At 41.3% G+C, this 11262-nt stretch overlaps 1 protein-coding gene across 1 annotated transcript; it reads left to right on the plus strand.

The window, feature by feature from the left end:
• On the plus strand, positions 1 to 7488 carry praf2 (PRA1 domain family, member 2). Its single transcript, XM_073493630.1, has 3 exons — positions 1 to 206; positions 1900 to 2117; positions 3360 to 7488. Exons 1-3 carry the CDS (start codon positions 28 to 30, stop codon positions 3497 to 3499), a joined length of 537 nt encoding a protein of 178 aa, XP_073349731.1. The 5' UTR covers positions 1 to 27; the 3' UTR covers positions 3500 to 7488.
• The last annotated feature ends 3774 nt before the right edge of the window (positions 7489 to 11262 follow it).

The raw sequence follows: 11262 nt of genomic DNA on the forward strand, positions 1-11262 counted from the left end.
AGTCCAGTTTATTATCGTTTAGGAAAGATGGCAGACGTGCAGCCGCCACCCCTCCGGAGCCTGGATGATTTTCTCCTGAGCTCGGCCCGCTTCGCCGTGCCCGACGTGCGCGACCTGGACCGCTGGAACAACCGCATCATCAACAACCTGCTGTACTACCAGAGCAATTACTTCCTGTCCGCACTGGGCCTCCTGCTCATGGTGGGGTAAGTCTCATTATTCTGACGTGGCCCCCCTCAATCGTCCCTCCCATAGCGAACATACTGGGATGTGGAGTAAACACTGAACTTCTCTTTGGCTTCAGCACTTCATCACAGTGTCTTTGCAGCAGACAGAGATAGTCTCCATCATGACACAGCCTGGGGTGCACACACACACGCAGTAACAGATGAGAACACACTAGTTTGAATGAACTGATGAAGGTGACGTCTCCACACCTCTCTGTCTGTCCCCCCCTTCTGCTTTCTCTCTGATAAGAACAAACTGCTGCTCTTCATCGTCTGCCTCCATGACTGGAGGCTGTCAGTTAAAGGGAGTGACCACAAATCAGTTCTGTTACATCCTCTACCTCAGATTAAAGGATGTGACATAATCGATCTGAGGTCACTTCAAAATGTAATGTTTGCAATTCTACCTCTACAAACCAGAACACCAACTTTATCTTTATCCAGCTACTTTCCACAGAAATGTATTTTTAAAAATGTGTTATTTCTTTACAGACACAGGCCTGAAACACACACACACACACACACACACACACACACATGCATTAAGGGCATATCGGCAGTGCTCAGACACCTCTCCAGCTACCAGCCCACACTCTATACAGACTGGTCCCAGCAGGTCTTGAACCGGCAACCCTCCGGTCCCTGTGCAGCTACTGCTGTCCCTAAACAACATTTAGAGTAATCCACAGAGCCACCTGTAGGTCCAGTGTTTAGGAGGATCTATTGGCAGAAATGGAATATCATTTTCATAATGATGTGTTTATTTTTCCATAATCACCTGAAACTAAGAATCGTTGTGTTTTCGTTACCTTAGGATGAGCCTTTGATATCTACAGAGGGAGCAGGTCCTCTTCCACAGTCCACCATGTTGCACTGCCATGTTTCTACAGTAGCCCAGAACAGACAAACCTTAGGGAAGGGTCAGGCGAGGGGTATTCAGTTGGTTACAATCTGCATCCTCAGCGCTAGATGGCACTAAATTCTACACACTGGACCGCGAAGGTTGCTCCACACAGTGAACTTAACAGTAAAAGGTTTTTCACCAAGCGTGAAGAAAATGACATCCTTATTCAGTTTGGTGGCAGAAGCAATAGTCAGCCTTTATTGCAGTTTCACAGGAATCAAGCAACCTCACTTTCGGACAAAACTGGTTTTATACTGTATTTTTGTCTTGCCAAAAATCCCATGAAAAGACCAGAGCAGTGTCCAAAATCATGTCCTGCTTCCTAAACGCCTCACAAATGAACAGTTTCATTTTTAAAGGCCACTGTTCAGCGCGGTTGCTATGGTTCTAGGGTGGGGCGCTCTGCATGTGAATGTATGTGTGAGTGAATGTAGTAGCCTTCACATGTAGCTGCTCAAACTTCAGACAGAAAACAGTCACTGTGGAGCAGCTGGGGCAGTGTTTCATGGGAGAACCAGTGCGATTGTAACAACACTTTTCCCCTCAAACTAAGGTGTGCTATGGAAATGTAAATTCACACATAATGCAATTATTTATACTTAGTAAAATCGACCGGAGAAACTTTATGTTTGAACTTCATGAGAACAACTGATAATATGTAGCGTGAAGTTTGAGCTTGCAGATTAACCCATCTTTGAAGTGTCTACAGCTGTGGTTTTTGTATTCCCAACACTTCCTGTGTGTCGCTAAATATCTGTTTTCTCTCAGGTACTTTCAGCCCTTCCAGTTGTTTGTCGGGGCGGTGGTGGTCACCTTGTTGTTCGTGGGCTTTGTCTGGGCTGCGGAGAATCAAGCTCCCATTCGCCGTTTCCGCAGAAACCACCCAGCAATCGCCTTGTTTGCCATTCTTTTGGCCAGTTACCTCTTCATATCAGTGCTGGGAGGTGTGGCTGTGTTCCTGTTCGGGATAGCCTTCCCTATACTGAGTGAGACAAGAAAACACACACACACACACACACACACACACACACACACACACACACACACACACTCAAAAGCATAACATTAAGGATACCTACTTGCCTGAAGACACTAGTCCAGTTAGGCTACCTAGGCTAACATTTTGTGCATGAAATACAAATTAGAGACGGGTGGAAGCACGTAAAGATTTTTGCATTTATTGGCATGAAATACAATTTGTGAAAATTGAAAATGAAATTTTATTTTTGTAAGCAGAATTTAATGTTGTGAATCCTAGACGGAATTTAACATGCTGCAAGCTGCTTTTGCATTCTGTGCCAAAATAAGGCACACGTTTTTGTGTATACTTAAAATGCAGTAATAGCCAAAGTTTGGCATCTGTCCAGCTGTGTCTACAGATATGTATTTGCATGCACAACATTTGCATTAATGGCAAATTAAAACCGGAGCAGGTCAAATAACAGGGAGCGTCTTACTAAAATATGATGACATACGCTGCTCAAAGAAATTAAGGGAACACTTCATCGTCACAATGTAAGTCAGTGTAGGTCAGTGTAGGTCAGTGTCACTCTCGTTCCCCTGACCTAAATCCAATTGAGCACGTACGGGAGGTCATGTATCGGTGCGTCCGACGCCACCAGGTACAGCCACAGACTGTCCAGGAGCTCACTGATGCCCTGATTCAGGTCTGGGAGGAGATCCCCCAGGGCACCATCTGCCAACTCATCAGAAGCATGCCCGGGCGTTGTCGGGAATGCATACAGGCACACGAGGGCCATACACACTACTGAGTCACATAATGAGTTGCTCTGATAAAATTCACGCAACTCAGATAAGCCTGTGACTTAAATAGTTTTACTTTGATTTTCGGTGTGATTTTGAATCCAGTGGGTTGGTGATTTTGGTTTTCATTGACCGTTGTTACATCATTTGGTTCTCAACAGATTATACAATATACATTAGTGAAGATTTTCGATTGAATAATTCGTTCATCAAGATCTGATGTGTGATTAAAGTGTTTCCTTAATATTTTTGAGCAGTGTATATTAAATAAAGGCCTCTCTCTAATGTAAACTTGTTTTAAGATTGCTTCTCTGCAGTTGTGATGTATCACAGCCTGGACAGTATTTAAGGATTTGCGGTAATTTGAGACAGAATGTCTGCTTAGTAAACCTGAATGAATCTTTAGGACTCAACTAGCCAGCGTTTTATTCCTTCTTCCCTGTGTGTCTGTCACTCCTTCACAGTGGTTCTGGTCCATGCATCGGTGAGGCTGCGCAGCCTGAAGAACAAGCTAGAGAACAAACTGGAGAGCATTGGTCTGAAGAGGACACCCATGGGACTGCTCTTAGAGGCTCTGGGACAGGAACAGGAGGCTGGATCCTAGAAAGAAAGAGGAGGATGAGGTGTGCAGGGTGGGGGAAGGTTTGGGTACCATCTGATGAAATTGCAATGAGAAATGAATGTAAGGTGGGTGTGAAGATTGGTGAAGGAGAGGAGAAACATAGGAGAAGCAGAGAATTACTGCAGGGCAAGAGGAAGGACAAAGAAATCTGAAGAACAAAGAGTCTGGAACAAAACAGGGGGTTTAGTTTGTTGTAAAAAGAGCTAATTGGAAGTCTACAGTGAAGGAAGGGTCTAATTCTGTGGTCCAATAGAAAAAGGACAGATGACATTTTTAGGGATTCGTTGTAATCAACAAAGGATCAAAGCATCCCTGGTCTGTTTTGCCAAACTTTGCACTTTAAGCACATTTTTTTGTTTCCTTGATTTTGACATGATACAATTCTGTCTTTGCACTACATTCTGTACGTATGCAGTGTCATAGCTATATGGGTCCGTGTATGTACACACTGACTGTTTAGGTTTTGGTGTGTGCGCTGCCTACGTCCCTTATCTTAACATTGATCTGTGCTGCATCTTAACGTCTACAGAGCTACGTCAATAACGTCACAAGTATGAAATTAAAGGTTTAATATTTTGAGAATAAAGTTGTAATTTTACAAGAAAAAGTGACATGTGCTGTGCTGCAGCTGATCCTTCAAAACTGTCCAGGTATGGACTCGCACTTCCTGTAACTGGTTTCTTCCAGTATCCTTTCCATCAGCACTTTGAGAATGAAGCTGTAATCCAGAGAAGAACCTACAACTTCAGGCTCATGTTAAAACTAACTGACTTTATTGTAAAGATATTTACTTTTGATAAAATTACAACTTTATTGCCTTAATTTTACGACTTTTTCTTGTAACTGTGTATTAGAAAAGAGAATATAATTTTTTTCAGAAAATAACAACAAACAAATGATGTTATGGCTTTTTCCTGTAAAATTACAACTGTGTTTTTTGAAATAATCTACTTTTTCGCAATTAAGACGCTACGCTCAAAACTTTTTCTCACCTCACAGTGGTTCTTATTCTTCATCGTCCAGAGCCATGTGATTTATTTTCTTCCTGCTAAATGACCCCTTCAGGGTCACAGTCCACAATGGTGGAAGACCAAAGTATTGATGCTGTGCTGTAGAAGTGGTGGTTGAAATGAAGTAAAATCCTGTTCCATTGACGAGTTCGGATGGATATATTGAGCTGAGCAGTTGGTGGTGATAGCACAGGCAGGACCAGAATCATAACACTGCTGTGATGTTCAGGTCGAGTGACCTGCATTATCTGACTTCAGATGAATTCCCTTTTTCTTTTAGTGTTTATAATGTTTTGTGTCGTGTTGAAAAGTGACTTAAATGATGTGAAGTTGGAAGGTAAGATGAGGGTTTATATGAAGTTTAGTACAAATCTGATTAGCGCCTTCAATCCAAGACTATTTGTTGAGCATGTTATAGTTGGTGAAGGAACAACAGGAGCAGAAGTGACATGAAGGAAACAAATCCTCTGCTTTCAACGAATCATTTTAGTAACCACATTACTCAGCCTGTATTTATCCAGAATAAAAGGCTTCACTCACAGAGCTGCCCATTACAGTCCTCCACTGCTGGTCAGTGGGAGTTGCCCAGTCTCCCAGTGCTGGCAACTGGGAGAAGCCCTACTGGAGCAAATGAATAACTTTGAATTTACCCATAATTCTTTTATAACTTTGTTACCACGAATAACCACGAGCCAATAAAGTTTGTTTGTCACTGTGCCAACACTTGTGGTGACTGTAGTTTCCAAGTCTCTCCTTGTAATTTGCTCTTTCTAGCCATGCTAGGTTCAGGGACAGCATTGTCGGCCGGACGTTCTATCTCTTTGGTCCAGGCTAAAATACAGTTATTGGATGGACTGCGAGATCTATAGGGGCCCATGGGAACATGTCTATATTGAATGTAGTGATCCCCTGACGTGTCCTCTAGCGCCACCATCAGGTCAAAGTTCTCAATCATCCAACAAAATATCTTGACATCTACTAGAGGGACTGCAACAACTTTTCATTTCCACACAGATCTCTTTCTGCCCAATATTTTAGTTTATTTTGGAGCTCTGGTTTTGTCTTGGATTTCTACTAAAGCTGCTCTAACTCAGCAATTCGTTTTCACTGTACTGCTATTGGATCAAAGGACAGTTCACCCAAAAATTAAAATTCAATCATCATCTTCCCCCATGCAGATGGAAAGTAAGGTGAAGTTTCGTAGTCCACAAAACATTTCTGGAGATTGACAGCAAAACAGCCTTACAGCAAGTTAAGTTGTGTCAAGCTGATGACATTTAACCCAATGGTCTATGATTTATGGGAAATGTTGTTCTCTAAAGGCCTCTAAAACTGGAATATTAACAAGATTAAAAGATTTTCTTAAATAACTGCCCTTATCTAGACATATTTACTGACTCATATGACATATTTTGAAGGAAGTTTTCTTACTTCTGGGACAGAATCCAGAAGTTCCGGTTTCACTTTGGCTCACTAGGGTTTCCTTCAAAGCTGATGACATTTTCATCAAGTGTCAGCTGTTCTTTGTGTTCCTTATGTTTAATGCAAGCAAATGCTGGCCTGCTAACCTGCTAAACCAAGATGATGTACACGCTGAATACGAGTTGCTAAAAATCAGCATGTTAGCATCCTGACATTAGCATTCAGCTTAGTGTTGTCGCTGGAGAATCCTAGGCCCTGATCACACAGAGACTCGTCACATTGAAAAACGCCCTGTAAAGCTTGTTCTGGGCAAAGCTGCGTGATGTGCCTGTAGAGCGGAGGGGAGTGCAGCTCTGTGCCTTGCATATATATTTCAACTTTTAAAAAACGCTAGAAAAATGCTAATGTGCGGTGCCTGGCGTCTGATCCTCTCATCAGACGCCAGGCACGCCATACCACAGGAAAACAATGGTTTTGCAGGCGATGCATCTCTAGCAACATGTCTCGGTGTGATCTGCGTATTTGGTGGTTATTATTCACTTAGTGTCTGAAAAGCCCACATTTGCCACCAACTAAACCAGTATTGTTAATGGGATTTTAAACCCTCAAATCTGTTCCATAAACCCGAACACATTAAACCATTTTAATGTTCACACAAGACAGGTTGTATTATACAGTCCACAGTTAATTTCCTGCTTTGTAGACCTGATGTAGGACAGCTGCTCTTTGAAGAATGATAAAAAAAACACTCCTGCATTGTTCTTGATGAGATGAGGACATTTTGAAAACACTACTATGAAGGAAGAGGTTTTATAGCAAATCATTTTGTACAAGAAATCTGTGTTAAGGTATTTGACAAACTGAAAGCTATTTTATTGTCTACTAGCTGTCTATTGTGGTGACTGCATTGTATTGCTTTGTTGAAACTGTATATAAAGACATGAGGAACATGTAGAACATGTTCTAAACATCTGTAGGTGGTGACCAACATCTACATCCTGTATTTAAGAAACGGTTTCCTTTTGAATGAGCGTAATTTCTTGGATGGTTTCATGTATTCTTCCTGTTTTTTAGACTCAAACATGCCTTTCTGTCCGAAGTGTTAAGATGCAGATGATGCTTTTGTTTCCATATGTGCACTTCTTTTATTAATCATATTGTTGATGACCCGATGTACTTAAACAGAGCCACGTCACAGTGGCAGGGACCATGGCTGTTATAGGGTTTGATGTGACCGTTCTGTTACAGGGCTCACTGCCAGTGCAGCATGCCGCATGAGTGGTCTGTGTCAGCACTGCGTTGGCGAACACAAGTCAGGAAAAACACTTAAATCTCTCCTTTTATAACTCTTGGTATTTACTGAATTACGAAAATGTGTGAATGCTTTTACTGGTGATCTCTCTGCATGTTGCTTTCCATTCAGCTAAATGTTTGAATTTTGATTCACCACCAACATGTCTTTGATTCTTTTGCCAAAAGCTTTTAATTACATTTATTTAAAATATTTTTTTCCTAAATAAAAATAATGCTATACTTCAATGTGTATGGACTCCATCTAGATAGGTAATTAGCCTTGCAACTAGCTAAAGTCAAAACGCAACAACTACACATTTAGCAAACTCAAAATATGTACTCCAAATCCTCCTTCTTGAAGTCTAACTATATTAAAAGAAAAACAATTTCCAGGAAACCAGCTTGTAAAGTTTGCATAATGTTCTGTCACATGCAAATAGCCAGCTAGACAGCTAGTTTACTTCTTTACATTTCCCTAACTTAAATGTAGCCTAAATTAAGAATATTACCTTCCACTATGTTGTGCCTACTCATTATTTACTATCATACAAAATAACATGTTAATATTTTATAATCAAAAACTGACACTTCTACAATCCCAAAGCATCAATTTTTGATGAGTTGGGAATGAGACTCAAAAATCAACATTTCTTACAAATAGCACCTTTAAGAGACAATGAAGAAAACAGGTAACAGTTTTAGCAGACCTGAGGTATAGACCTTTTCATAGCAGACATTTTGACTTGTCAAAGCAGGAAAAGCACAGGTGGAATTGATAATGTTAATGATGGCTGCAATCCATTTGGCTCTGGTGTTGTGCACGCTCATTCACTGACATGGCTCACTAGAAGAATTAATAGAATGGAGCCATCGTTAACATTTTTGTTCACACCTGTGCGTTTCCTGCTTTGACAAGTTAAAATGTCTGCTGTGAACAGGGTCCTCAGGAAGCTTGTTCCGTGGGTGGGGAGCAGAGACACTAAAAGTTGCTCACCTTGAGCCCTGGAACACTGAGAAATCTTTCCCAGTTGACCAGGAGGGTCTGGATCATCTGTATTGTACTAGTAAATCAGAGATTTACTCGGGCGCAAGACCCTTTTGTGCTTTATATGTAATAAGATTTTAAAGTCTGTCCTTTGAGACACAGGAAGCCAGTGCAGTGATTTAAGGACTGGTCTAATAGGACTCTGACAGCACCATTCTGGACGAGCTGCAGCTGTCAAGTTTGTTTTGTATTTTTTTTAAGACAAAAATCCTTTAATTCTTTTTTATGACGATAGTAGGCTGATTTTGTAATTGTTGCAATGCAGGTCAGAGTCCGTGACCACAGGAAGATTTCTGTCTTGATATGAGGCATAAACTGGGACCAGAGCAATTTGTTTAAACTGTAGATTAATTTATAGGCTATTGATTTCAATTTAAACCGCAATAGTGGGCGGCCAGACATTCTGCTCTGTCTACACTACTGATGTTATATAAGTGGTGGCTGGAGTTCAGATTGAGGTGACACAGGCCACATGATGACACCTGAGCCCATTCCTGTCATTGCTTGCTGGAACAGGCTGCAGAGTTTACTACCTCAACAGCAGGTGGTGCTCTCTCTCAGGCACACACATCTCTTAACAGGTAGGCTGTCAGTACTGCATTTGTGTTCTTTCTTCTTTTACAACAGCAAGTCCCAATGGGATCATTAGTTGATTAGAATCTGACTTTTGACTAAGTCAGAATAAAGGAACATCTAATCAAAATATTACTACTACTGTACTACCTACTAAGTCAAAATTAAGAGATACAGTATGTCAAAATTATCAAATAGTAAGTCTCAACTCACAAAGCCTTAGACTTACCAAGTCGCCTCCAGATTTCTGGTAATGTTGTTCAGCTGAGTCAGACACACTTGTTGAGATACTCTGCTAGGAAGAAAATGTTCATACCCTTTAACATACGTCAGGAGTGGCTGAGATTGATAATCGAATACACAGGAAATAAAAGTATGCAATGTGGATTGTGTGGATCCTAAGTAAGGACTCAAGGTATAGAATGTCTGCAGTCAAGCACTGGAATACTTCAGCCTGGTATGAACTGGGAGAGACTCTTTGTGCACCGGAAGATGATGACAACATATACTTTCTGATTACTGTAGTAATGTGTTTGTAAACCTTCACTCTCAAAAAAATAAACTGAAATCCTGTTTTTAATGTAATCACCAAACCTCTATCCTTAATTATTCCCACTGTTGCTTCCATGAGTGATGAAATTGGAAAATAAATAATAAAGACAACAGAAACATATTTATTTACAAGTGGTTAATTCAAGTCTGTATTACTCAACCAAACCATGACCCTCGGGTACATGGGTTGTGCGAGCTGTGCCTCTGCCAATAAGCTGCACTTGAACATACAGCAAAGTCTACAGCTGATGACCAACTAGCTCGTATGTTCTGCTTCTGTGTGAGAGGTAATAACTCTCCATGCCATCATGTAGTTTGTATTTGTCATTCAAAAAGGGAAACTAATCAGTGTTCTTGACTCTTACTAGCATGGCCGTCTCTTATCTAGAATATGTCTGATAAAAAGTAGTACATGGCCCTGAAGAGATGGAGAGGAAAAACAAGGAAACACAGCACAGCGCCAGGCTCATGGGGCTTTCCCTTTCTTTTTCCACTTCTCTTCCTGTGATTTGTTTAGCTGAACAGCCAATCAGAGTGATTACTGTCATCAAAAATCGGCCAAAAAAACACTGACCACACTATACCACAAGCTAGCTTTAGTACAGGGCCTTGGGTCAGGTATCAAATTAACTTTTCTCTCCTTGGTTCTGTACAACTTCTGTACAAAGTTATATTTAAAAAACAGTGCAGTTTATTTTTTTATGGTTAAAAACTATATCAGTTGTTCTCACTTCAGCATGCAAGAGCAGAGTGAACTCAGACAGCCTGTTCTCACTACCAACGTGTCAAACACAGCAGCCTGGTCAGTGGGCCACACTTCTAAGTTTGAAGCTGTAGTTTCCCTCCAGCGTCGCTTCTAGAAGAGTGAGCAGAGCATCACAGGTTGGAGCTGAAGGTCACTGACCAAACTGCATTGCTCCAGAACATTAAATAACACATGCATCTGTTGGATTTTTTTTAGATAGCGCGCATCTGAAGTGAGTGCACGAGTTGGACCATGCACCAAAGGGTGTGACCTCTTTTCAAATCAATTTGTGGTCTGGACTGACACTCTTTAACTTTTTTACACCAGACGAGCATGTTTGAAGCCATTTTATGATTTAGATTTATTTTTTTTGAGATCTCAAATTGATTTGAAATGACCCAAGTGAAGATTTCAGCTTACAAACGAGTGTAAGTAACATTTTTTCAAACCCGTCTGGGATCTCAGGGCTTGGATGACGTTGGACGAGCTGTATGGAGTCATTTTTTTTGGGGTGGGGGGTTGTTTTTTACGTTCCCAGCTGCTTCAGTTGTGTAGGAGAATGATGTAACGCTGTGAACCTCCAGAAATGTTTTGTGGACTACGAAACTTCACCTGACTTTCCCTCAGCATGGGGGAGATAATGACTGGATTTTACTTTTTGGGTGAACTGTTCCTTTAAGTCGTATTTTGAGCGCATGGATTTCACTTGTAATGGAGTATCTGTGGTACTGGTACTTTATGTCAGCAACACTTCCACCACGTCAAACATGTTGTAGTTCAATAAAGGAGTCACACACACACACACACACACACACAACACAACACACAACACATAACACACACACACACACACACACACACACACACACAACACAACACACAACACATAACACACACACACACACACACACACACACACACACACACACACACACACACACACACACACACACACACACACAACACAACACACAACACATAACACACACATATTCAGTGGGTGTTCCCAGGGAGGAGTTTTCATACGTCATCACGTGGCGTCTCTTTATAAAGGTCCCACCCTCAAACAGCGCTGTCAGAATAGAAAGTAAAGCCGGGACAGAGT

This window comes from Pagrus major, chromosome 23 (assembly GCF_040436345.1).
Source record: "Pagrus major chromosome 23, Pma_NU_1.0".
Lineage (NCBI taxonomy): Eukaryota > Metazoa > Chordata > Actinopteri > Spariformes > Sparidae > Pagrus > Pagrus major.